The sequence below is a fragment of the Paecilomyces variotii genome (assembly GCF_004022145.1).
Source record: "Paecilomyces variotii strain CBS 101075 chromosome Unknown C8Q69scaffold_4, whole genome shotgun sequence".
In the NCBI taxonomy this organism is placed as follows: Eukaryota; Fungi; Ascomycota; class Eurotiomycetes; order Eurotiales; family Thermoascaceae; genus Paecilomyces; species Paecilomyces variotii.
Window position 1 is genome coordinate 729,660 of NW_021167143.1, and position 24,235 is coordinate 753,894.

The 24,235-nt window shown below is 51.1% G+C and overlaps 11 protein-coding genes across 11 annotated transcripts; 6 read left to right on the forward strand and 5 right to left on the reverse strand.

The window, feature by feature from the left end:
• The first annotated feature begins 507 nt into the window (after positions 1 to 507).
• Positions 508 to 1,993, forward strand: C8Q69DRAFT_233542 (hypothetical protein). Its single transcript, XM_028626421.1, has one exon. It carries the CDS (start codon positions 636 to 638, stop codon positions 1,881 to 1,883), a length of 1,248 nt encoding a protein of 415 aa, XP_028485772.1. The 5' UTR covers positions 508 to 635; the 3' UTR covers positions 1,884 to 1,993.
• A 1,008-nt stretch (positions 1,994 to 3,001) lies between these two features.
• C8Q69DRAFT_233632 (putative autophagocytosis protein Aut1) lies at positions 3,002 to 4,633 on the reverse strand. The gene is made up of 2 exons (XM_028626424.1): positions 3,742 to 4,633; positions 3,002 to 3,648 (listed from the first exon to the last, which is right to left on the reverse strand). The coding sequence occupies exons 1-2, from the start codon at positions 4,263 to 4,265 to the stop codon at positions 3,084 to 3,086; spliced, it is 1,089 nt and encodes a 362-aa protein (XP_028485773.1). The 5' UTR covers positions 4,266 to 4,633; the 3' UTR covers positions 3,002 to 3,083.
• Position 4,634: 1 nt separating this feature from the next.
• On the reverse strand, positions 4,635 to 6,144 carry C8Q69DRAFT_233631 (cyclin domain protein). Its single transcript, XM_028626423.1, has 2 exons — positions 5,776 to 6,144; positions 4,635 to 5,716 (listed from the first exon to the last, which is right to left on the reverse strand). Exons 1-2 carry the CDS (start codon positions 6,013 to 6,015, stop codon positions 5,075 to 5,077), a joined length of 882 nt encoding a protein of 293 aa, XP_028485774.1. The 5' UTR covers positions 6,016 to 6,144; the 3' UTR covers positions 4,635 to 5,074.
• A 1,248-nt stretch (positions 6,145 to 7,392) lies between these two features.
• Positions 7,393 to 8,904, forward strand: C8Q69DRAFT_506331 (hypothetical protein; the record flags this gene model as incomplete). Its single annotated transcript, XM_028632792.1, has 1 exon — positions 7,393 to 8,904. The coding sequence occupies one exon, from the start codon at positions 7,393 to 7,395 to the stop codon at positions 8,902 to 8,904; it is 1,512 nt and encodes a 503-aa protein (XP_028485775.1).
• A 2,407-nt stretch (positions 8,905 to 11,311) lies between these two features.
• C8Q69DRAFT_233623 (meiotically up-regulated gene 113-domain-containing protein) lies at positions 11,312 to 13,037 on the forward strand. Its single transcript, XM_028626422.1, has one exon. The coding sequence runs from the start codon at positions 11,454 to 11,456 to the stop codon at positions 12,774 to 12,776; it is 1,323 nt and encodes a 440-aa protein (XP_028485776.1). The 5' UTR covers positions 11,312 to 11,453; the 3' UTR covers positions 12,777 to 13,037.
• Positions 13,038 to 13,072: 35 nt separating this feature from the next.
• C8Q69DRAFT_233755 (hypothetical protein) lies at positions 13,073 to 14,317 on the forward strand. The gene is made up of 2 exons (XM_028626425.1): positions 13,073 to 13,382; positions 13,499 to 14,317. Exon 2 carries the CDS (start codon positions 13,534 to 13,536, stop codon positions 14,116 to 14,118), a length of 585 nt encoding a protein of 194 aa, XP_028485777.1. The 5' UTR covers positions 13,073 to 13,382; positions 13,499 to 13,533; the 3' UTR covers positions 14,119 to 14,317.
• Positions 14,318 to 14,421: 104 nt separating this feature from the next.
• C8Q69DRAFT_464104 (pyridoxine biosynthesis protein) lies at positions 14,422 to 16,025 on the reverse strand. Its single transcript, XM_028630394.1, has 3 exons — positions 15,743 to 16,025; positions 15,486 to 15,668; positions 14,422 to 15,421 (listed from the first exon to the last, which is right to left on the reverse strand). Exons 1-3 carry the CDS (start codon positions 15,854 to 15,856, stop codon positions 14,792 to 14,794), a joined length of 927 nt encoding a protein of 308 aa, XP_028485778.1. The 5' UTR covers positions 15,857 to 16,025; the 3' UTR covers positions 14,422 to 14,791.
• Positions 16,026 to 16,932: 907 nt separating this feature from the next.
• Positions 16,933 to 17,889, forward strand: C8Q69DRAFT_464108 (hypothetical protein). Its single transcript, XM_028630395.1, has 2 exons — positions 16,933 to 17,442; positions 17,589 to 17,889. The coding sequence occupies exons 1-2, from the start codon at positions 17,074 to 17,076 to the stop codon at positions 17,742 to 17,744; spliced, it is 525 nt and encodes a 174-aa protein (XP_028485779.1). The 5' UTR covers positions 16,933 to 17,073; the 3' UTR covers positions 17,745 to 17,889.
• Positions 17,890 to 19,793, reverse strand: C8Q69DRAFT_464110 (putative origin recognition complex subunit 2). The gene has a single exon (XM_028630396.1). It carries the CDS (start codon positions 19,672 to 19,674, stop codon positions 17,989 to 17,991), a length of 1,686 nt encoding a protein of 561 aa, XP_028485780.1. The 5' UTR covers positions 19,675 to 19,793; the 3' UTR covers positions 17,890 to 17,988.
• On the forward strand, positions 19,794 to 21,825 carry C8Q69DRAFT_464112 (hypothetical protein). Its single transcript, XM_028630397.1, has 3 exons — positions 19,794 to 20,155; positions 20,215 to 20,736; positions 20,813 to 21,825. The coding sequence occupies exons 2-3, from the start codon at positions 20,255 to 20,257 to the stop codon at positions 21,729 to 21,731; spliced, it is 1,401 nt and encodes a 466-aa protein (XP_028485781.1). The 5' UTR covers positions 19,794 to 20,155; positions 20,215 to 20,254; the 3' UTR covers positions 21,732 to 21,825.
• Positions 21,826 to 24,076, reverse strand: C8Q69DRAFT_464113 (SecY subunit domain-containing protein). Its single transcript, XM_028630398.1, has 5 exons — positions 23,891 to 24,076; positions 23,712 to 23,812; positions 23,477 to 23,644; positions 22,344 to 23,419; positions 21,826 to 22,286 (listed from the first exon to the last, which is right to left on the reverse strand). Exons 1-5 carry the CDS (start codon positions 23,898 to 23,900, stop codon positions 22,205 to 22,207), a joined length of 1,437 nt encoding a protein of 478 aa, XP_028485782.1. The 5' UTR covers positions 23,901 to 24,076; the 3' UTR covers positions 21,826 to 22,204.
• Positions 24,077 to 24,235: the final 159 nt, after the last annotated feature.

Below are 24,235 nucleotides of genomic sequence, written 5' to 3' on the forward strand. Positions count from 1 at the left end.
GGTTTGTGCCTGGGGAAAGGAAAAACAACTCCAAACCAGCGATCTTCGGCCGTCAGCATCATTGGCCGTTAATTAAGTTAGTTAACATCGCCTTCACTCACTTCCCCGCACGGGGGGCGCCCGCTATCCGTCAACGGGGGGCTCCATCAGCCTGGGTTTGTCTGTTTGAAAAAGGCCCTTGTCCCCTGTTTGTTCCTCCGCTTACATTTGCAATAGCTATAGCCTTACAGAGAGAGAAACACCAGAAAAAAATCGATATGCGATAGCCCTGAATACAGCTGTGCATCTTGCCTGCGATCGCTGAGTTGCTCGCCACTAGCAATCTAGTCGCCTCGTGCATGCGGACAGTGTGCTGGAAACGCCCCAAGCGAGACCCCATCGACCCTACTACGTGGTTCTTGTCCCCGCTGTGCTGTTGTAAGCCCAGCAGATCCCATCATATTGTCCATTTTTACGCTGCGCCAATATCGAACACTATTCTCGTTGGGGGCTGGTTGAAAAAGGACCAGAGGTGCTCTGCTCCATCCCCATAAGACTTCGCGCACACCGCCCGATGCCAGCGATTTATCGTCCTAGCATTCCGGACTGCAGTGCAGCAGCAGCAGCGGCTCTATAGTGTGGACTCGCAGCTAAAAATGAAGACCGCAATGACAACCAAGAAGCTGAATGGACACGGAAGCCTCTACAAGGAGGTCCGGTTTTCACCGTCCACGACTCCGATCCCGATTCGTCGTACCCGGTCCGTACCTGCTGGCAGTCAGAGTGGCAGAGCCCCCGATGTGGACTTATACAGTCAGTTCCAAATATATGTCGACCAAGCGAGGGCGCTGCTCGATAAACAGAGGGCCAGCTTTGATCGCGAGAGGGAGACATTCGAGGAGGAGAGGAAATTATGGGATCGAGAGAGAGAATTGTTAAAGGCGCGAATCGCAGAGCTGGAATCTGCCATACAAGGTCGAACGGACAGATTCAATAATGTCTCCGCCACCGCGTCTTTCACGTCCAGCGTCAAATGGAAGCAGGTCTCGTTTGCTTCTCAAGCACCCCATGTGGAACTGTCCAGAGATTACCACGTATGGGAGGGCTCCATCAAGTCGCCGAAGCCGACGAGAGTCTTCGCAGAGGAAAGCAAGAAACCAGACCAGCTAGGACCAATCGAGGGGAACGGGATCGGAGCTGCACCGTCTCTGGATGCTGCCTTATCTCCTTTGTCTCGAGCTGCTGATGCATCTGCAGGGCCCAGTGTGTCGGTACCGATCGAGAAGCTCGACAGTACGCTGGATGGTATCACTCTCAAATCTACCGGTCTCCCACCAAATGTCGTTGCAAAAGTCATGACACCACCATCTGCGTCACCCTCAGGAGGGTCGGGCTCTGATGACGCCGGTGCAGACACTCAACGCGCGAGTCCGGAGCGAAGAAAGAGCCTTATTCTCAATCTATCTGAATTAGGACCTCCGGATGTGAATCTGAAGCGAGACGCCGGCCATACACCGATGGTCGTTCTCAAGACAGATCCAGACCCTCCTGATGAAGCGACCGATGAGACGACTTATGAGATAACTGATGAAAATCCCCTCGAACCAGTGACGACGCTACAACCAGCAGAGTGCTCCGATTCCTATTTCCCGGACGTCAAAGACGTCACGGATGACCCGGCCCTGAAGGGCCCACTCTCCTTGCAAAACAATGAAAGTAAGGATAATAGTTTCCTCGAAGAACTCGACCAGAAACTTTTAGACGAGGCAAGGAAACTGTTCTCTAACCGTCCAAGCATCTCAGAAGACGACGCAGAGTCCTCCACGCATGGTCAAGGCGAACCCGAGCCAGAACTGAAGTTGAGGAGCACCACCAACTTTGGCACGGCATTCGGAGCTTTCTAAATAAATGAATTGTAGAAGAAGAAAGGGTTCTGAATTGGATTCTGAACCTTTTTTTCTTTTTATGTCATTTTCATCACATTTATCTATCTATCTATCTACTGGCACATAAACCAACCTTCTTGGACCACAACTTTTTTTTTTTTCATTTCACTGACTATGGGGTTGCTTTCCATTTACAACATGCGATGTTTTCTAAAAGATTTTGACAGATGGATGGATATTATTCTTCTGATGATCTTAGCATGATACCTGTTTTATTTATGTATGTACCACGGCGGTAGTCCCAATACAACATTTCATTAAATAACGTTAAAATATTCGGGGGGGGGGGGGGGGGGGGGGGGGAGATCTTACAGAATAGAGAGTATCGCACTGCTAATTAATACTCAAGTGAAGTATAACATGAAATCTAAACTCGAAGCTTCAGAATTGCGATCTCAAACAATGCAGTCTTAGTTTATCGTAACTTATAACTAGATAGTTAAGCCTGTCGATTTGGGGGAACGCAACTCGTTTCTGCTCTTGGGATCCCTCCCTCCCGTTGTGGATGGAGAAAATAAGAGTATCGCTTCTCTTTGGTAGTATTATTGATGATGACGATGACGATGATATTATGATGGACGCTCACATTAAGGTCGAAATCATGTCATAGTCATTGTCTATTCGTTATCTGCTTAAATCTGACTCCTCTCTCCCTTGCCTGGTCTCGAAAAGGTCGTCGTTCTTTTCAATCCATGTAACTATACTCTTCTGGGTGAAATTCAATTCAAATCTTCTTCCTTTGTGTATTCTTTTCTTCCGGTGCGATGCTTTAGACTCCTAAGGGGGAAAGAAAAAAAATATTACAAATTCACTATGTTTCGGCTATCTCTCGCATCTCTGGAAATAAGAGTACACTCGCCGCGCGCCTTGAAACGCCTATCATCTCGATCGTTATGTTCTAGATTATGACGGCTCTGGGTAAAAGTCAAAAGAAGAAACGACGCAACTGTTAAAGCGAAGAAACCTCGAGAACTCTTAAAGAATGTGTGTATCATGATCCCAAATCAGACAAATCCATGTTGGGGGTCCTTCTACTTGCTTGCTTCTCCGCGTAGTCATGTGGACTGCGAACAGCGTGCTGGTGGCCCTGCATGAAATGCTCAGATTGCCGCCTCGAACTTGTTAAAATGGGTATTGTCAATCCCGAAGATTCCTCCATCATACGCCCATCGTAAAGTCATGCTCGATGCCGGGCGTCACGCTGGCGATAAACTTGAGGAAGACAACAAGGTACTGGTCGACTCGGATGGCATTCTGCTGATCGTCGTCCTCGTGACCTTCGAGCACTTCCCACTCGTCACCACCGTTCCCGCCAGCAGCGGCGACACCAGCAGCATGACCGTCATTGGAAAGAGAGAGGCCCTTTGTGTCGTCCACTAGGCCCTCCAAGCCGCTATCTGCCTTGAGCTTTGACGCGTCTCCAGCGGACTGGGCCTCCTTAAGTTTCTGGCGGCGGATCCGGAGGGCGGCATCGGCACGATCGAGGAGAGTCTTCATGACGGAGGCGTGCTTGCAAGGGTGGACACTGGCCATCTTGACGCTACCTTCGAACCAGGGGAAGTCTTCGAGGGTGACGGTCTTGTCTTTGTAGTCACCGACAATGTCTTCCATCATCAAATGTGGAGGAAGAGGCTCGGAGGGCGAGAGGTAGCCCGATAGATAGAGTCGAGGAGTGCGATAGAAGTTGGAGTATGTGATGTAGAGAGTGTATGTTCGAAGAGGCCTGCATATTGGAGGTCGTTAGTAAAAACGGCCATATCAATCAGATAAAAAACGGATCTAGATGATGGGAATAGAGAGCTGCAGATATACTTACGCAGTCGTGCTCGACTTGGCCGGCTCTCTGATAATAGCTTCCTCATCGTCATCCTCATCCTCCATATCCGGAATCTCCTCCTCTTCCTCCTCGCGCTCGCCCATATTTCCAGCCTCATCCACCGTCCGAACATCTCTCATCTTAGCTTCCTGACTGTCGGCAAGCTCCCTTCCTCCGCCAGTTCTCAACCAACCGTCCTCGTCACCGCCGGCTCCATCGCCCAACATATCCTTGATGATAACATCATCCTGACCGGCATCTCCCGCAAAGTTATCGTTTAGTCGGCGATGACACGGCACACCGCGGGTGACAAGGAACTGCTTTCCAGGAGGCAGATAAGAGACGCGTTTGGCGGGAGTGGAGGCATCGGCCCAGGACCAGGACGGGAACTTGTAGACCAGATAGTCACCGGCCAGGACGAACTCCTCTGGCGTAATCTGACCAGTAGAGCGAAATGTGGATGTCCGTGAGACAGGCGCGAGGCGATCTCGCCAGGTGGACAGCGTAGAGTGGAGGATGTTCATATCGACGTTGCTGCTCCCTGTTCTCCTTCGTCGATGCGGGGTACAGACGTTATGGGAACAGTCGATGGAAAGGTGTTCTTGTGCAAAGTAGCAGAGATGATACCAGGGATACCTGTCACTCGAGTTGTATGCGGACGACTGCGACCTCCCAGTAAGCAGGCAGTATAAAGCAACCGGAGAGTTGTGGCGGTTGCTCGATCACATTGGAGGACCTTCTGCCTGCACTTCGCGGGGATGACGGGGGGTTTCTTGGCGTCACCTGCCTGCGGTGGCTGACTGAGGCTGTCACGCTCAACAGAATAATGATAATAATTAACTAAAATGATGGGATCCTTGGATTCGATTTACCAAAGGGACAGTTTTTGATAGGCAGACATATCCTGATTCAATAGACGGCTTAGTACTATATTACATATCTGGCTCTAAAAGTCGCCACCATCCGGTCTGCATAACGTGCACATCTGTATGGTGAGTCAAGGCCGGTGTCTCTTATAAACTACAGCAGACCAGGAGTGTTATAAGCGCTATGGCATTCCCCTGTCTGTACGTGACCATGCATGTCAGGATTATGATCACAGCAATGAAGCTGGACAAGTAGACTTCAATCCCAGTGCATGGTCGAGGTGTCCGTAGTCAACATATAAGTTGCAGCTGCTGGACTATTCTCTTGTCCTGCGCTTGTTGCACCATACGCACAATAGTCCGATACCGTCCGCTCGAAAGGCCTCGAGCAGCAGGATCATGATATGGCCCGTGCAGACAGCAGATACGTTACGAAGACGCACTGCGGTCCGCATCACGTCCGATGCTCATTCACCCTCCTCCAGCATCTTTCTCCGTTCCATCTCTGCTTCCACTTCATCGATCACCAGCGGGATAGCTCGTGTCTTCCACTTCTCCCTTTCTGCCTTGGCGAAATTCACCATGCTACCCATACCCACCACCAGGAACCCGAGCTCTTCTCGATCAACATCAAAGACCTCCCACCATTCCCCATCGACCAACTTCACACCCGTCTCCCGAGCCGCAAGGTATATAGCTGCCACCGCTAAGGAATTCGGCTGGTGAGTTACATAGAGGAGCTGCGGCGACAGGAGAGCCGCATTAAGGTGCTCGAACACGCGCTTGGCCACGGCGGAAGACGATGTCCCCAGTGTCTGCAGATACGTCAGGGCGATAGTGTGAGGCAGCGCGACGTGCGTGTTGAAGCCTAGTGTTCGAAGAATCGTCGACTCGATTCGCATCAAAACCAACCGCTCAGTCTGGTAGGTCCCTTCGGACAGGTAGTATGTATCCGGAGCAGGCTTCTTGGCCACACCTCTCGGGTTGACGAACCATAGTGGAGACGCGTCTGGGGATAGGAGGAAGGTGTAGACATTTAGAACGGAACGCGGAGACGTCGGCTGAAACGAGAGCTTTGCGCACAAGTAGAGAGAAGCCGCGGAGACATCCTGGCGGAAGTCGTGTCAGTCGATTTCATTCACGTATTCTCTGTAGCTTCACCACGCACCTTGGCAGCGTAAATCCGAAGACTACCGCCCTCAGGTCCGATCCAAAACCGCGTAAATGTGACTATCGCCTGTGCGATGATGTCCTGCGACAGTCGCAACAGAATCCCGGCAGCTTGTGTCAGCAGCGCACCAGCATAACGGATGGAGGCCTCCAGATCCGACGGGATGCCATCCAGTGAGGATGACGAGGTTGACAACTGAGCTGGAGTTGCTAAAGCATTGGACAAATGGTCCACCATGCTGGGCCGACTGGGTCGCTGAGCGAAGCTGTCGCTATCCGTGTGCTGAAGGAATAATATGGTACAGTAAGTCACAGCCAGTGGAGCTGTCGGCAGAAGAAGCTCGCGGAGGTGTGGAACAACCCCAGGAATCCCATCCACGGTTCCATCACCAATGGAACAGGATGAATGTAACTAGATCCCATGGAGTCCTTCATTGTTCGAGAATAAGAAGTCATTAATACCCAGGGATGCTCAGCGGCTACGGCTGCTATAACTATCAGATTGCAGAGCAACAGACTTCGGACACAGGTTCCGTGGAAAGCCATCTACGCCCTCGTGGGCGTTCTCGACAATCCTCTCTCTCTCTCTCCATAGGAGGGCGTAATCCAGTTCTACTACCACCAATGCGGCAGTCTTTCAGTGGCAAGAGAAATTCAAAAAGCAATTTCCCATCCAGATGACGCAGAGGATGTCGAGTCGCGTATATTGAGCCGATTGATCTCTGCCTATCATGGTGGATTATGAACATTCATTCAGCTTCGAGCATGACTGACAAGATCAAAATAGAAATGGATTCCATTTAATTGTTTCCTCCCTGCATGTTGAATGGCTCGCCCTTGAAACCGCCACATTGCTGTTCGCGGCTATCCAGCATTATTGGTCTCCAGCTGGGCTCGATCGCCGCGCGTGCGTGAGCGGTGGGGGATTGTTCAGCCACCGCCATTTTGGAAGCAATCCCCAACCTCGCGATATTAACTATTATTATTACACAGCCAAATAATACTAATAAAGGGTGCAGCCTCTAGACTACAGGGATTTGGAAATGTTCCGACCCTCGCATATTCTTACAGCACCTTCTGCATCAATAATAATACATATTACTGCATCTACTGCTGATTTACCGCTACATCTCTCTCTCATTATTGATCGTTAACTAACTAACTACTAACTACCGCCTTGTCTCCAACTCCATCCGTCTTCGTTCCAGTCTTATCACGCGGCACGTGCACTCATCCGGCCTGCGACCGCGCCGTTTCACCCCTAAACGGACTGGAGACAGACAGCGTCTGCTATCGACATCTCTCCCGCCCGCCGTTATCCCCATCCCTATCCCCCCCTGATCGCCTCACGGGAAGAGGGCGGACGAGTACTCCGTAATTCACCATCTGCTTGGTCCCTCACAGTTATCGCCGTTAGGCAGCTCGTTAAAGAAGCTGTCTGGAGCACGCTGATTAGCTGCTCATCTGCGTTGGATCGGCATTCTTGGGCTTGAGCTACGTGGAAAACACAGGGCCGGGAACCCCCCGCCTGGGACGCCAAACGCGAACGGACAAACGACCATCCCTTATCCTCATTCCGTGCGAAGCTTGGCTTAGTCTGTTAGTTTCTCCATCAATGCTCGAAAACGTCCAACCTCCTCCAGCCCAGATCCGTCACACTTCCAGTTCCTTCTTGACCGGATCCACGATTCGAGCGGTGCATGGAGACACTTCCTACCAGACCTACGATGACTTTCGGGACTCAGTACTGGCCCCTCCAGCTGCATTGACAACTCAGAATCCCAAATCAATACCGTCCGGAGCGCTAGCAGAGCAGCCCGCTCCCTACCTATCTCATCATCGACGTGCGAACACGGAGGTGCTCACTCGACAGTCTGTCCTGCTCGCTAATCAGAGCGTCGGTCAATCGAATTCATTCCAGGACCCCCGGCACAAAGACAACACATACTGCGAGAACTCGACCAAGAGGAAGCTCGAACTCGGTGGGAGAATCTTAGTGGACTGGTTTCAGGGGAAGTCCGACTCGGTCAACCTGGGAGTCTATATGTCCCCGCCAAAGCAGACATCTACGAACATGTCGTCCGATTTAGCCCAAGAGAAGGGCCATCTCCGCCAGCTGAGTGAATCAGCCCTCCCGATGAATCGTCTACACAGAATAAGTGCTCCTTCGCCCTTGAAGCAAGTCGCTTCGCCTGGTCGCTTTTCATTCTTCGGGTCGAAGAAGCAGGGAGACAAGACGCTAGTACTACCAGAACCGGCCGATGATGAATTCCTGAATCTGGACATCAACGCCGCGCTCTTCCCTCCGCGTCTAAGCAACGGAGATCCTCAGGAGGCTCTCGAATGCCTCAAGGCAAACGCAGAAGATGTTCTCCGTCGACTGCAGGCAACCTACAAGGAACGCACGTTCGCGTTGCACCAGGTCCTGGCCCAGAAGATGGAGCAGGAGGAAGAGCTAGAAGAGGCCCGCACGCGGGTGCAACATACCAAGATTCAGCTAGACGATATGGCGGAGAGGGTCCTAGAGAAAGATAAGGCCCTGAAGACGGTAACAGAAGAGCTTGAACAGGAACGGGAAGCCCGGCAGAGGGAGGACGAGGCCCGCAGACGTTCGGTCTCCTTGAAGCCTTCAGATAACGAAGACGGCCTCAGCGATCTAGGTGCGGACTTGAGGACACCCAGACGACAGTCGAAACGGGCCTCCGCCGCAACGTTTGCTACCAGCGACTCGGGATTCGAATCGGGCGACGAGAGCACTGCAGAAAGCATCTTCTCCCGAGAGAACGAGTGCCTGAACTCTCCCGTGTCCACTTTCGCCTGCTCGTCTCCCAGCGCCTCTCAGATCACGCTGCCCATGTCTCTGACAGCCGCTGTCCAAGCTCCTCCCAAGGAGGCCAAACCTCTCCCGGCTCCTCCCCGCACTTCGGCCTATGACCGGGTTATCACAGGCCTCGCGGGAGCGTTCACCGGAGGTAATAACTCGAAGTGCACCAACTGCCACGGCATCCCCTCGTCGGAAGCGTGGAGTGTCGTCGGTATTCTCAAAGAAGAAAACAAGGGATTGAAAGGGCGTATCGGTGAACTCGAGACTGTCATCGATGATTGCCTTAACCTTGTTGGCCCCTGAGCAGTGACCGCTGTACATGCCTCTCTAGAAATCTCTGGGAGAGATTGTATGCACTGATACGTTTTGGTCGATGATACCTGCTTCTTGTATGATAGATTATACCAGGGGAAAACCGGCGTTGAATTGTGACCATTTGGAAGAGTCATTTGGCGTTTGAGAGACCTACTGCCGTCTCCTCATTCCTGCTGCTGGCAGGTGAATTCCCTTCGCGGACATATTTATTCTGAATCTCGTGTTTTATTCTGCACGTTTTTCTTTTCTTTCCTTTTTTTTTTCCGCCGCCATCTCATGCGAGAAATATACCACCGCTTGACATTCAACAAATACTGGAATTACAGAGATAGATTTACATGAAATGCATGTCGTTAATACAGTATGATTCTTCGATTATATATTTCTCGCTTCTCCATTCTCCCACTCAAGCTCCTCCAGGAGTCTTCATTGTAGGTCTATATAGTGATGGCTCCAGATCCAAGGTTGAGCGGGTAAGATCCGTGGTACTCCTCTTGAGGTCGCGTGTCTCCATTGTTTGCAGTTTGCCACATCCGATCGTGGTAGTTCGTTTTGGGTTTTCGGTCATATTTTGCTTGTAGTTAATGAATGACTAGGCCTCCACTCCTTATTCATCCATTCCTGTGAATCATCAAAGGATGCTTCCCTTATCGAAATAGGTCTTTCAAAGCCTCCTCTGCGCCCTTCTGCTGAACTTTCAGAAATATCATATTGGATCTATCTTCACGCAAGGATGCATCTATGGGAAGCAGGATCTAAGGGAAATAGCAGAGAAGATTTGACTATTTCAAATGTTCAGCGATGGAAATTGAGTACTTATTCGAAAGGGCCCTGATTGCCCATGTGGACACGAAGACAGCACTGCTTGTCCTACCAGTGCTCGTGATGCAATTTCGATATTCCACGACGACGAACCAGAAAGAAGATGTCTTTTCCTGAGGGATACGCAGATATAATACGATTCTATTCCAGATGCATCTAACACGGAACCATACCAGCAAAGGAGAGCTGTTTCGTTTGAACGATGGTCGAGATATCCGTCTTCGTACCATGGAAGGGTCCCGTTCGAGCTTACACTTCCTAACAGCTAAGGCCCTCGATCCATCTATATATGGATGTGGGGTAATGCAATAATATCTGTGAGATGATTCACAGCTAACTATCCTAAAACCGAACAGTGCCTCTATGCACCTAAATTCCCCAATGCCACAGAAGCTTATTCGCAGATTCGGCGGATCAACCAGATTTTATAGATTGCAAGATACAGCAAGAACTCGAATTATCACGAGATCTATATTTCGGTGATGGAGCTCAGAGACAAGTTCGTTCTCTTCTCCGGAATTTATGCAAGTTAGAGTATCAACAAGCCAACAAATGACATGTAGAGGAGGGCCGAATGCTACTTCCAACAGCACAAGGCAGTTAGTTATATGTCCCTCTGTTCTTATGTATTGGAGGATGCCAACTGCGGTAAGAATCAAAATCAATGTCTACGCTGTCCCAGCAGGTTCGTCAGGCGGAATGCAAATGCGAGGGAAAGTGAGGAAGAAACTGAACTTCCGGATGATCTCATTTTGGTTCATGGGTTTGGGGATGATTATTCACTTCCAGGCAAGGAAGGAGATATCAATGGATTGTAAGACTGCTACTCTTGGAATTATATGTGAAGATTATTGATGATGAACGCCAGGATTACCAACTTCCTTGAGAGAAAAGAGCAGCGTTTCGGCAAGAAAGAGTGGCTGAGGCAGCATCCCGAAACGACCTAAGCTGCATGAAGAAATGGTTCCTGGAAGAAATGTTGATTCTAAGAGTGATGATGATGTATAAACAGTATAATAGATTGTTTCAATTAGTATTATGCAGCGAGTCCGTCCATTCCTGTAGTCTAGAGCTACTGTATAAGCATAGACCCGTCACCCTCTACGCCCATTACCCCTCCAGTTAGTGCCTTATGCGCCCCGTTAACGTGAAAAGACTGTGCCATCAGCGCCTACTCTAAGATCATAGATGGGACTCGATCTTCGGCAGTCATAGCGGTGTGCATCGCCGTTACAAAATGCGGTCAGGCACTGCTGCTATTCTTGCTCAGGGTGGCGGTGCAATTATCACCCAACAACGCCCCTTGACGCTCTCCACAATCCACATGCGCTTTCAGCCTTGGTCTACGATGCAATTCCCCCCTGCAGTGGACAAAGAAAGGTGCGACTGCGCCATGTGGTCTTTCAACTAACGCTCTGTCGTGTCGGGTCATCAAGCGAACGAATCACTGCCTTTTAAGACGCCTTATAGCCTCGCCTGTTGAAGGTATTCTGGAACAACGTTGCTGTGATCGGGTACCTAAGCTACAGAACAAATCCTTTCCCAAGATTTGAGAATATTAATTATTTCTTCGTATTTGACAAGTTCCCGTAGCAAGCTGCGTTGCTACATTTCCTTTTCCTTTTTCCCTTATCTACCAGTCTTTCTTGAACGCTCTTCCTGCTTGAGGACTGAAGTATTCTCATTCCTTGAGTTACTTCCCTTACTCACTACCTATGCCCTACATCGCGAACACTCCGGAGTCGGCCCTCCCTCGCTCTGATTCCCTAAACCCTGCGACGACATGCAGAGGTCTGACATCTAACGGTCGACCATGTCGACGGCCCTTGACTTCGTCTCCCGGCTCTTCTCCCGCGTCAACGCCGCCAAAACGCGTCGCTGCAACGGCGGGCCGGAATGGTATTGATCCTACGGCCTTCTATTGCTGGCAACACAAAGACCAAGCCCAACTGGCTACGCCTAGTGCTATTGACGAAAAGAAGAATGGACGCGTCCAGCTGAATCCAAGAAGTAGCATCGATACGTTGGTCGACAGGCTCGGCTTGTTGGAAGTTGACGAGGCCAAGATCAAAAAGCGATATACCAATCGACCTGGAAGTCACCCGTCGAAGATACATTCTAGCGGTCCACGTCCTCGCCCAATAACGTTCTGCTGTTTTGTGATTGGTGAGGAAGAGGAGGACCTACCAGCTTCGAAACCTCATCCAAGGCCAGCAGAGACTCGACCAGCTTCTGCGAACCAGCGTCCACCGCGTGTATCAGCACCAAGCACGCCCCAAAGACCATCTTCCCGACCGTCTCCGTCGTCGTCGTCTTACCATACACCGCAGCGACCTCCCGGCTCGAGCGCCTCTAATGCGGGTTCACTGCTGGCGTTGATTCCTCCCAATATTCCAGCCCAGACGGCGTCTGCATTACTAGCAGAGCTGGCCAAACCGATATCCGCAGCCGACGATGAAGGCTACATCTACATGTTCTGGGTGACGCCCTCGACCTCAGCCTCGAAGACTCCTCCATCACATGAGATTGCCTCTTCTCTTCTGCCATCGGGCAATAACCGACCACACAACAGTCGCAGCACGAGCGATGCCATTCGCACAGCACAGCACATAAGTTCATCTAGTCGAAGCCCGAATGCAAAGACGGAAACGATCCGCTTGAAGATTGGCCGTGCGAACAACGTCCAGCGTCGTCTGAATGAGTGGACTAGACAATGTTCTCACAACCTGACTCTGATCCGCTACTATCCCTACACTCCATCTTCTGCGTCTCAATCACCCTCACCAGCGCGGTCATCCACAAGCCGGCAAGGAGCATCTCCCGGTCCGGTAGCCGGAAGAAAGGTCCCGCATGTGCATCGCGTGGAAAGACTGATCCACCTCGAATTGGCAGATAAACGAGTGAAAAATCTCGGACCTTGCGACCAATGCGGCAAGGAGCATCGGGAGTGGTTCGAAGTCGAAGCGCATAAGGACGCCTTGAAAGCTGTCGACGACTGTATCCGACGATGGGTTGGATGGGCGGAGAGTCGGGGTTGAGAAACCTTTTTCCTTTTTCTCACTTGCATCCATGCATCTGAAGGTGTTCTTGATCTCATCACATGTTCCGAGTTATTGCATTATCCAAGTGGAGTGCTGGACGCTCCATAGTTATATATGTAACTATATGCATGACATTTTACCCAAGTGGTGCCTTGCAGGAGTTGTGGGTTCACTAATACACGAGCATTCAATTAACTAACTACAAAATACACCAAGCAGTTACAATAAACGATTCAAAATCTTCAACATCATGTATATGCCAATATTGAATTGTTTCAACTACCAGTAACTAACCTACAGTAAATCTATTTCCTCATCGTAGATTTGATCACACCGCCTGCGTCATACCGCGGGCAGAATATCCGTGGCCCGCGCCTCCGGTTCCGGGATATAATCATCCCTTAAATCATTGCCCTGTTGTTTGTTGCCTCTTTCAGTCATATTTTTGTTTGCTTTTATCTCAGCGTTTTACAAGTTGAAGGCACGACCCTTGATTATTATCATTCCCCATCCCATCTCTACTTTGATGATAAGAGGGGGGTGGATTTTTCAATCCATATCATTCTTATTATCATAAATAAAAATTCCCTCCCGTTGGCAAAGGTAAGTATCAAATCTTATACATGAACAGGACTGGGAATTCATTTCAGGACCTATTTATTCATTTGAATAACACAAAAAAAAAAGCTAACATACCTGCGCACGCACGCATAGTCCAGAAGAAAAAACAACTCATCCATCCATCAAGCCAGTCATGGCAACCTCCACCACCACCACCACCATCAATTCCCTCCTCACCACCATCTCCGAAACAACAACTCGCCTCCTCCCCTCTCCTCGCCGCGAGACCATAACCCGCTCCCTAAACGACTTCTACCTCACACATCCATTCCTCGCAACCTTCCTCGCCATCCAAATCCTCTTCTGCGCCATACCGCTCTTTCTCTTCGCGCTATTCGCATCCGGCGTGTTTCTACTAAGTGTGGTTTCGGCGCTGATTGTCGCGGCGCTCGTGACGGGTCTTTGGGCAGCTGTGGCGCTATTGGTGCTCGTGCCGGTCGTGGTGGGTAGTGTGGTTTTTGCCACGGTGGTGTGGGCGTCGGTGTGGATGGGGGTGATGGTCTGGAGGTATTTTGGATGGGAGATGGGTGGGGGGGATAATGACAGACGACAACAACAACAGGAGGGGGAGGGGGGATATGGGATGAGGAATGGGGGAATTGAGGAGGAGAAGAATGGTGTGATTGAGGAAAAGGAACAGAGTCTGGAGGAGAAGACGGAGGCGGAAAAGCAGGCGGATGAGTGTGATAGATTGGGTGGTGATGAGTTGGAGATGTAGATGTAAGTAAGTAAGTAAGTATCTGGAGTTTGAGCCGGATGAAGGTCGTGCTATTACTATACTATACTCTAGGTCATGGACAGTCGAATTCCTTTTTTTTTCTCTTTTTGTTATACATAGATGTCGTTGTTGTGATTGTGATAATTTTAGACTAAATTTTACCATATGCGCGATCTTCTCATAGACATGGACATGGACGTATAGTAGTAGTTGATATGGATGTTTTGGTTGTTTCTGTTGTTCCTCTGGCCTCAGTTTGAATTAGCTTACTATCTAGGTCTATATTGGTCTGGAAATCAGAAGTATTGGCTTCTTTTTATATTTTTTATTGTTTTGAAAATGCTAGTTAGTAGTGATTTAACTGTAACCTGCCCTAGCGTCTCAGCTAGGTAATGTCTATATATGTACAGCCAAACAGCTCTTCCTGCCGTGCTATGAATCATATAAACAGTCCTCGTGCTTTTTGGGAACCAGAACCCGAACAGGAAAAGAGAAAGAGAGATATGCTATATGGGTGAACAGACAGCGGGCCGTAGGAGAATGAACCGTGGTAGTAGCGGCGATCGTCTAAGAGGATGAGGGTAATGAAGAGAGCCTAGGCTAGGGTTGAAGGAGGAGGATAAGATGAGATGTAGGGAAAAAAAGGATAGCATCAATAGATTGATGGATGACTCTACCAGCCACGCTTGGCAAGCTTGTCAGCCTCGCTCATCTGGGAGACGTTAATGCCCACCATGGCCTCACCCAGACCCTCGCTGACACTGGCCAGCACCTTGGGGTCCTTGTAGTGAGTCACGGCCTGGACGATGGCCTTGGCGCGCTTCTTCGCGTCACCAGACTTGAAGATACCGGAGCCGACAAAGACACCGTCGCAGCCCAGCTGCATCATGAGAGCGGCATCTGCGGGAGTGGCAACACCACCGGCGGCAAAGTTGACGACGGGCAGACGGCCACGCTCAGCGGTCTCGCGGAGAAGCTCGTAGGAGACTCCCAGCTCGCGGGCATAGGCGCGCAGCTCGGGCTCGGGGTCGGCAGAGGAGGTGAGGATGGCGCGGGCGCGGGCAATGTCCGCGTTGACCTGGCGGATGTGCTTGACAGCCTCGACGACATCACCAGTACCGGCCTCACCCTTGGTGCGGATCATGGCAGCACCCTCAGAGATACGGCGGAGGGCCTCACCCAGGTTGCGGCAACCGCAGACGAAGGGAACCTTGAAGGTGGACTTGGTGACGTGGTAGAGGTTATCAGCAGGCGTGAGGACTTCCGACTCGTCGATGTAGTCGACACCAATGGCCTCAAGGATCTAACGAGGGCACACCCGGTCAGTCTGAGGATGATTTCTGCGGTATCCGTATAGCCCGACTCACCTGGCACTCAACGAAGTGTCCGATACGAGCCTTGGCCATGACGGGGATGGTGACGGCGGCCATGATCTCCTTGATCATCGAGGGGTCCGACATACGGGCCACGCCTCCCTGGGCTCTGATATCGGCGGGGACTCTCTCGAGAGCCATGACGGCGGCAGCACCAGCCTCCTCAGCGATGCGGGCCTGTATAGGGAGAAAAGAGTCAGCCATCAGCCCAGATGACGTGAGTAAAGAGAAAAGGATTGGGATATACGAACCTGCTCTGCGTTGACCACATCCATGATCACGCCTCCCTTCAACATCTGGGCAAGGCCAGCCTTGACGGTGAAGTCGTTGGTGCCATTGGTGGCGGAAGTCTGCGCAGAAGCCATGATGGAAGTAGGAGATGGAATTCTGGATAGAGGAAGTCAAAGAAAAGAAAAAGAAAAAGGCGAAGGAAGAAAAAGCAGGAGCTGTATGCGGCGTGAGTCACGGGAGGATGAAGTCTCGATAAGATGGCTTTTCCTAGTTCTATAACTAACTATTCTTCTTCCTTTCCCCTCCCCCGCGGAAAAAAAAAAGTAGGGCGTTGCGCCTCCCGGCGATCGGAGGCTGTATTTTCTGTGCCAGCCAATCACAGACTGCCGGTCTGACCCAAAGAGCACATCCCCTTCAGGAGACCCGCCGTTTGCAATTGAATATTACTGGATGTGGCAATCACGGCCGTATTTTTCACGGACAGCCGTTGATGGAGTCGTTTGGGTAAAAACACGCAATTACTTGTTTAGGAACCCAAGTTTTGCCCGGCAAGTCGACAGCGTCAAATGGAAGAAACTAAAGGATGGCACAATCCAAAAGGTGACACAGCCCTCTGAGCAATCTGAATTCGAATGCTGATAAAACCTGCCTCATTTAATTCGTCAAGTCTTCTCGAGAACTAACCAACTAGTTACTGTACCATAGTTAATAAGTTAACTGATAACTGATTAACTCTGATTAACTCGAGACGGGCAACTCTTCCAATGGCCGCCGGCGACTCCCACGGGTTCCGAACGCCGGCTGTCAAACACCGAGCAGAAGTAGTAGATAATTGCATATTGTTAACTATCTATCTAATCATAGATATGCTCCTTTCTAGTTATCTCATTCAGCGGATATCTAATGAGCATATATCTAGATCGACAACGATCTCATCAACTTTCCCAGTCTCAGGATCAACACACCGTAGATTCATCTCCATCCCAATGGTATTTTCAAAAGCCTCCATCAGCCATGGGTATTCCACATGAAGCACACAAAATAAACCCCTTTTTTCTTTGGCCATCTATGGTATTAATTATTATTTTCTAGCCTGTGTCTCCCCGCGGAGAACAAGTCGCGGCCAACTGACCGCCCGCTGACGTCACGGCGGCATGAAGCAAAACAACATCCCTTGATCTGATCTGATCTGATCTGATCTATAGAAGTACCATAATTACCAATATCCAACATAATACCCCAATATACAATTGAATAGGAATCCTCTCTCTCCCTTTTCCATCGAGTATCCAATTCCTCTCCAAGAACTCCTATCGTCAACGACTGTCCCCAGCAAAACATACCATCCACCATGACGACCTTCCTCTCCCCTCTCTTCCACCGATCACTCTTCTACGCCTCAATCCCCGTAGGCGTTGGCCTCTCCCTACTCCATCCGTCCTCTCCTTTCTGCGCCGCCCCGATTCAATGCCAATACGTCGCGCCCTATCGCAGCCCTCATGCCTCCCCGGACTCCGGCTGGGCCCTTGATCCCAACACCGACCCATTGCTCCAGAAGCAAGGCAAGACGGGGCCGCGCAACAGTAATGGCTGGTTGAACGCGTCGACGCTACGACAGCTCAGTCTGGGTAGTGTGCTGGGCGTGTTGGCCGGGTTGGGATTGAGGATCTTTTCCAAGGCGTTGGTTGTGCTGTTGGGTGTGGGTGTAGTCGTTGTGGAGGTGAGTTAAGTGACACGAGTCGAGTTTTTGGTCGATTAGCAAGCCATTATTGGCTTGAATGACTTTAGTCGTCGATATGGAATGAAAAGTGAAGATCTGTGACTGGACTGGACTGACTGACTGATTAATGCGCTGCGATGCACCAGTGGGCCGCTTCCAAAGGATACAATCTGATCCCTGTCCATCGACTCCAGAAGTATGTCAAGGGCGTCGATCTCGAACGTGCTGTCCACCAGAATGTCGCGTTCAAGATCAGTTTTGGTGCCACCATGGCTTTGGCTGCTTTTTCAAAGCTGCAGTGAAAGTGCTAGTGCTGTATTCTGTTTTGCTGTTGGTGGAAGAGAAAGAGGACCATGATCGGATCTATATGTGGAGTTTGTACTGTACAGAACCAAATAAATGAATGAGGGGAGGGGCATGGAGTCGAAAGGAAGCATTTTGATATAGATTTTTCTTTCTTTTCTTTGTTTCTTTCTTTGGGACGCGCAATCCATCAATTCTATATCTATAGCTTTCGTACAGGGGTATCTTATATGCAATCCGGAATTAACCCAACACCAGATCTTCCAGCACACCTTCCATCTCCTCCCGCGAGAGTGGCACGCCCAAGATCTCCGTACCACTCCCGTCCATTCGCGAGGTGATCATCTGGTGATCATGGAACTCTTTCAGCAGCGTCCGGAACATCATCTCGGACGAAGCGATGAACTCCTCCGCTGCTTTCTGATATAGCGTCCGGAATTCAATCCCTATTTCCTCGCCGGGAGCGCCGCCTCTTGCTCGTGCTTCACCGCCGTCGTCTTCTTCGTCCGACACGGCTCCATCGCCCATCGTCGACAAAAGCTCCGTCAGCAGTACGCGGTAGAGGTTCCGCGCGTTCTCGGGCAAACTCTTCAACACGAAGCCTACACCTTCTTTGCCGCCGATACGGCGGCCCTTGCGACCCAGAAGACTGTGCACTTCGTCTACCACATTAATTTCTGCCTCATACGGCGTAAAGGTCGTGCAATCGTGGAAGACAAAGTTGAATTGGTCCCGAACACCAATGTCCCACATAAGGGCAAAGTTCATTGTATCGGCCGTCGCTAGCAGATGGACCGACGGTATAGCTGCCAGCCGCGCCAAGAGTGCCTGGCTTGCCCCCCGTCTAAGGGGAGGCGCGTCAATCGAATTAATCAGGACAGCGATGGGCGCGTCTCGTGGCCGAGACTGGAGTGCAGATTGTAGCAGATCCAACACTTCAGCAGGCTGAGAACCCAGTTTAGACGGAGTGTCGGCACCCATCACCGCCCCAACGATAGTCGCGAAGATCGTCCGTACGGATATACCGCTGGTGTACCCATTAACGACCACAATGGTGGGAGGTGATGGATATCGATTATAAAGCCAATCCGCAAACTGCTGGACCAGGCCGCGTTTGGAGCCATAGCCGTAAAGACAGATGTTGAAGCCTTCACTCAGCTCAAAGTTCCACTGAGGAAACGAGCGACGATGTACGGCTACCAGAAACTCCTTTTCTTCCTTGTGAGGGTCTTCATACTGTGCGAGTTTCTCGAAATACTCTTCGTGCGTCAGCAACGACACCTTCGAGAGGTTATTATTCGACGTCCGTGGAGGACCAGCGCGGTTTTGGAAGAAATATCGCTCATGCGGTGGCAGCTCTCCCTCAGGAGTCGGGGATCGCTTATTCTTCGCGCCTTTCGGCCGTCCTCTTCCACGTTTTGGTGTCTCTGTAGGTTTCTGGGCTTGCTTTGCATCATCATCACCTCCCTTTTCCACAGTCTCGACTACATCTCCGTTCTGACCACCGTTGGCAAGCTCATCGCTCTCGTCTTCCAGGATCTCCTCCGCCAGTCGATCAGCGCCATCCCAGATGTCATCGTCGTCCTGCTCGAACAGGACACGCGCACTTTTCCGCTTGGCTGATCGGTCAGCGTTCCTCGCTCGGGTCGGTGTAGCAACTTGCGTGCCTTTTGTAGGTGTGGAGAAGAGCGATTTGGCCTTGGACTTGTGGGTAGGAGTCTTTAGACCTGAAGGAGTGAGGCCGTTCGTAGTTTTTGATTTCTGCACCGACATCCGCACCCGTTTCGAGGGCGTCGCGTCCAGCTCGTCGTCCGCGAGAGCCTGATTTTCATCCGCATAGCCATTGGTTGCTGCCGTCTTCTGTCGTTTAGGTGTCGAGACGACGGGCTGCTCATCGTCAAGACTATCGTCCGCTGCTTTGCGCTTCATCTCCGTGTAAGATTGTGCTGGCAACTCTGCACAGGAGCAGGAACACGTACCATAATAATATATTATCCGACCGACGGGAGAAGCCCGAGCTAGACAGACCAACTGAATAATGTCAAATGCAAGGAGGCGTCCAGCAGGTCAAACTGCCTTGGGGACGATCTCGCGTCTTCCGGCGCGTTTTTCCGGCCCCGCGATATCGGCGATCCCTCCGCTCTGGGGAAAAAAAGTGCCATAAGATAGCTTCGTGGATACCGCCGTCTACTTGCTTCTTCTGGTCTTGTGGACGACTCATGGCTAGTCTCTCCTTGACAATCTCTTGCTGACCGGGAATCTCGCAGCAGGAAGGGCGAAACGTTGGCACAATTGACTGACTGGCGGAGAGAGACAGAGAGCTAAGATCTCCGGCTTCCGTCCGATTGTGAATCATAGCTATATCTTTCCATTGATTTCCCGAGCTTAGCTTGAGCCTGCAGACCAATTGGTACGTGCAGTATCCAGATTTCGTTTTCTATTTTCTTATTCTCACAGACTTCATCTCAGTCCCTACCCCAGCTTCCTGCCATTGGCTCTTACCACGCCCATGGTGAAGACAACAAGCTCGACGGCCACAATGGCCGTCTTTGCCCGCATGGCAAAGGGCCAGGTCCGCTATTACTCTGCTCCATTGGACATGGTGATCCCCGAATCGAAGAAGAAGTATATTCCTACTTCAGGCACCTATCCCAAGGGCTTCTCCGTCTCCGGAACGTACGTCGGCGTGAAGGCCTCGAATACCAAGTTTCCGGACCTTGCCCTCATCGCCTCGGACACACCTTGCTCTGCTGCCGCTGTGTTTACTACAAATAAGTTCCAGGCTGCTCCGGTCCAGGTCAGCAAGGAGGTTCTGGAGAAGCGCCAGGGTCAGGGCATTCGATCTGTCGTTATCAATTCTGGCTGTGCCAATGCGGTCACCGGTAGAGGAGGTTATGAAGACGCTGTCAGCATGGGAGCCACGGTTGACAAATGCTATGGTCTCAATGAGCCAAGTACTTTGGTCATGAGCACCGGTGTTATTGGTCAGAGGTATGTAAAACTTCTTCTTGGGTGTGAAAGAAAGAAAGAGTCATCTCGCTAAACAGAAAAACCTCATTATATATAGACTTCCCATTGACAAGATCCTCAACAAGATCCCAACCGCGCACTCCAATCTGTCCTCGACTCACGATGCCTGGCTCAGCACTGCCCGCGCCATCTGCACCACCGATACCTTCCCCAAGCTCCTCTCCCGAACGTTCACTCTGCCGTCCTCCCCCGGTCGAACCTACAGTCTGGCCGGCATGACCAAGGGTGCCGGTATGATCCACCCGAACATGGCTACTCTGCTAGGCGTCCTCTGCACCGACGCCCCCATCGTCCCTTCCGCGCTGAAGTCCCTCCTCTCGCACGCCGTCTCCCGATCCTTCAACTCGATCTCCGTCGACGGCGACACCAGCACCAACGACACCGTCGCCCTCCTCGCCAACGGCCGCGGCGGCGGCGCTCCCATCAACTCCACCTCCTCAGACGACTACGCCGCCATGCAGGAGATCCTGACCTCGTTCGCGCAGTCTCTCTCCCAGCTCGTCGTCCGTGACGGCGAAGGCGCCACAAAGTTCGTCACCGTCCGCATCCAGAACTCTCCCGACTATGAATCCGCTCGGATCATCGCATCCACCATCGCCCGGTCCCCACTCGTCAAAACGGCCCTCTACGGCCGCGATGCTAACTGGGGCCGTATTCTATGTGCGATTGGATACGCGCAGGGCGTTGCCCCCGGTACTGTTATCCCGGAGCGCACCAGTGTTAGTTTCAAGCCCGTTGACGGAAGTCCGATCCTGAAGCTGCTTGTGAATGGAGAGCCTGAGACCGTGGACGAGGCGCGCGCCAGTGCTATTTTGCAGGCGGAGGATCTGGAGATTGTTGTTGACCTGGGTGGTGGTGAGAAGGGTGATCAGGGCCGAGGTGGTGAGGAGGCGGTTTACTGGTTCTGCGATTTTAGTCATGAGTATGTGACTATCAATGGCGATTACAGAACTTAAAATGTTACGTTGGAGAGAATAGAAAGGCAGCCTGTTTTATACCCGCGCCTGAAATCGTTTGTGGATATTACTACTAGAAAGAATATAAATAAAGGTTTCTTTTTTTTGCTACGCATGACAGTTATATGTATAATTCATGGCACCTAACAATTTTCTCAAATTGATCTTTTTCCTCCTCCCGTTAATGTTACAACCAGATGGTGCTATATACAGCTGTGGCTCGACCTGACAGAGGGCCCATTCTAGATCGAGTCTCAGATGTAGCTCATAACATCGGACTCGATGCCGAATCCCCTTCCCCCAAATCAGCCGTCGTGTTGTTCAGGGTTACACGCTCAAGATTTCAGATATTGTCGTAGCCACAATTGCAGTTGCAGTACACCAACCTGCTAAGTCTAAAGAGACAGAATTACGGAAAAAAAAGTATCCCCAGCCTTCCCTCATGCTCTTCATAAAAGATTTCCCTGTTGAGCTCAGTTTCCAGGGACAAGGCCCTTGAGGCCTGAGCCGAAGTCGCCTTCTCGGGCAGCAATCTCGAAGTATCCGTAGATAATCCTATATTTCAATTAATTAGTAATCTATTTCAAAGTGTGTCGTCCAAGATGAACTTACGTCACTGCCAGAAGAATTCCAGTTCCACTACCCAAAGCACCGAGGAGGTCAGAGGCAACAGACAGAGCACCAATGCAAGCACCACCGAAAGCAGCAGCAGTAGGGATAACCCTCTTGAGCTCCTTGTACATGCTCTGCTCACGGTGACCAGCCATCACAAGTCCCTGGTCCTTAAGCTGCTTGGCAACATCCCGAGGGGCAGCTCCGGACACCTCGATCCAGGTCTTGGAGAACAGAGCACAGGCAACCAGCATGAATACGATGTATACGGCGGTGTGGATCGGGTCGACGAGAGCCTCCTTGAAGTTCAGAGGAGGAGACATGTAGTATGCAATACCAGACGCGGCATACAGCTGGGCGGAGCCCTCACGAGGTTCCCAGACACCGAGAAGTCTGACAAGGAGGTTGTCCGAGAAGCGAGAGTACAGCATCTGACTGACAAGGAAGATATTGGAGCACAGAGCGGACTGAAGCATGATAGGCATGTTCGAAGTGTAGAAGAGACGGACGGGGTAAGATCCGCGCATGCCACGCTGGCGCGAAGACTTGACGGGGATCTCAACACGGAAACCCTGCAGGTAGATGACGGTGGCGAAGACTAGCAGGGTAGCCAGGAGGTTCATGATGTTGGGGAGGTTCTGGCGGTAGAAAGCCTCCTGCAGAGCGCGCTGCTTGTCGGGCCAGGTCAACAGCAGGTGGATGAGGGCAATCACAGCTCCCTCGAACTCGGGGCCACGGCCAGTGTTGATAGTGGTAGGAGAGAAGGCCTTCCAGATGATCGATTCGCAGATGTTGGTCGCAATGAAAAGGGAGATACCGCTTCCAAGACCGTAGCCCTTCTGAAGCAGCTCATCGAGCAGGATGACAACAAGACCAGCAACAACCAGCTGCACGATCAGGAGCACGCAGACACCAGCACCGAGGTCGCTGGGCTGACCATAGAGACCCGTAAGGACGTAGACACAAGCCTGGCCAAAGGAGAGGATGATGGCAAACAGCTTCTGAGCGGTCTGGTACAGCTCGCGGTCGGTCTTCAGGTCAAGGTTGACATCGATGAGGTGGGTTCCAGCAAGGAGCTAGCATTGAAGTCAGCACGAATTACCCACGCAGTTGGCTCAATGGGCGGGTTGTACCTGGAAGACCATGCCGGAGGAGATGATGGGAGTGATACCCAGCTCCATCAGCGTTCCTCGATTACTGGCCAGCATCATACGGAGCCAGTACAGCGGATCCGAGGTGTCAGAAGACACGATACCGTACAGAGGCATCTGGCTCATCACCAAGAAGATCAACAAAGTCAACTGCACATCGAATGTCAGATTTCAAAGCTGTTCCCAGTATCCATGCGCTGGCGAGAAAGAGACGTACTCCCGTCCACATCAACTTCTGGTTGAAGGGAACCTTCGTTTCCGGTGAAGCCACCTCCGGGAGGAGGGGCGTGAAGGGTTTAATTAGATCGAGGAAGCGTACTGTGAATCAGTTAGCATTTGGAGTCATTGAGGACTTTTATGGTCTCAGCTACGCGATCGCGTGCAAGGTGTACTCACGTCCGCTCATCGTGACAGTCCGCTTCCCGGTGAATCCAATGAGAGAAAGGGAAACAAAGCGGGAACCAGAGACCAGCCGGAGGAGCGAGGATTAAAAAAACAAAAAAAAGTATAGAAAAGGGGAGCGAAGGGAAGAGGGAGAAGGCCGTCTGGGGAAGAACAGGGAGAGTCGGAGGTTGAGAAGGAAGTGTGCTTGCTGTCCACTTCGCCGGCGTCGCGCTAACTCCTTTTGAGGACACCCTGGCTCATTGGAACCTGGGAACCTCGGCCAGCATTATTAGTATATTAACATTCCCAGCTCATCATACAGAAAACACAACGCTCGATATAATTTGAAAATTATCG

Excerpts from the sequence above, each read along its gene's own strand:
- C8Q69DRAFT_233542 (XM_028626421.1), top strand. The coding sequence starts at position 636 with ATGAAGACCGCAATGACAACCAAGAAGCTGAATGGACACGGAAGCCTC.
- C8Q69DRAFT_233632 (XM_028626424.1), bottom strand. The coding sequence starts at position 4,265 with ATGAACATCCTCCACTCTACGCTGTCCACCTGGCGAGATCGCCTCGCG. Across the intron at positions 3,649-3,741 it reads GCCAAGTCGAGCACGACTGC|GCCTCTTCGAACATACACTC; the intron begins GTAAGTATATCT and ends TCCAATATGCAG.
- C8Q69DRAFT_233631 (XM_028626423.1), bottom strand. The coding sequence starts at position 6,015 with ATGGTGGACCATTTGTCCAATGCTTTAGCAACTCCAGCTCAGTTGTCA. Across the intron at positions 5,717-5,775 it reads TTCGGATTTACGCTGCCAAG|GATGTCTCCGCGGCTTCTCT; the intron begins GTGCGTGGTGAA and ends GACTTCCGCCAG.
- C8Q69DRAFT_233623 (XM_028626422.1), top strand. The coding sequence starts at position 11,454 with ATGCCCTACATCGCGAACACTCCGGAGTCGGCCCTCCCTCGCTCTGAT.
- C8Q69DRAFT_233755 (XM_028626425.1), top strand. The coding sequence starts at position 13,534 with ATGGCAACCTCCACCACCACCACCACCATCAATTCCCTCCTCACCACC.
- C8Q69DRAFT_464104 (XM_028630394.1), bottom strand. The coding sequence starts at position 15,856 with ATGGCTTCTGCGCAGACTTCCGCCACCAATGGCACCAACGACTTCACC. Across the intron at positions 15,669-15,742 it reads ATGTGGTCAACGCAGAGCAG|GCCCGCATCGCTGAGGAGGC; the intron begins GTTCGTATATCC and ends CTCCCTATACAG. Across the intron at positions 15,422-15,485 it reads GACACTTCGTTGAGTGCCAG|ATCCTTGAGGCCATTGGTGT; the intron begins GTGAGTCGGGCT and ends TGCCCTCGTTAG.
- C8Q69DRAFT_464108 (XM_028630395.1), top strand. The coding sequence starts at position 17,074 with ATGACGACCTTCCTCTCCCCTCTCTTCCACCGATCACTCTTCTACGCC. Across the intron at positions 17,443-17,588 it reads TGGGTGTAGTCGTTGTGGAG|TGGGCCGCTTCCAAAGGATA; the intron begins GTGAGTTAAGTG and ends GCGATGCACCAG.
- C8Q69DRAFT_464110 (XM_028630396.1), bottom strand. The coding sequence starts at position 19,674 with ATGAAGCGCAAAGCAGCGGACGATAGTCTTGACGATGAGCAGCCCGTC.
- C8Q69DRAFT_464112 (XM_028630397.1), top strand. The coding sequence starts at position 20,255 with ATGGTGAAGACAACAAGCTCGACGGCCACAATGGCCGTCTTTGCCCGC. Across the intron at positions 20,737-20,812 it reads ACCGGTGTTATTGGTCAGAG|ACTTCCCATTGACAAGATCC; the intron begins GTATGTAAAACT and ends CATTATATATAG.
- C8Q69DRAFT_464113 (XM_028630398.1), bottom strand. Across the intron at positions 23,645-23,711 it reads AGAAGTTGATGTGGACGGGA|TTGACTTTGTTGATCTTCTT; the intron begins GTACGTCTCTTT and ends TTCGATGTGCAG. Across the intron at positions 23,420-23,476 it reads CCTCCGGCATGGTCTTCCAG|CTCCTTGCTGGAACCCACCT; the intron begins GTACAACCCGCC and ends CTTCAATGCTAG.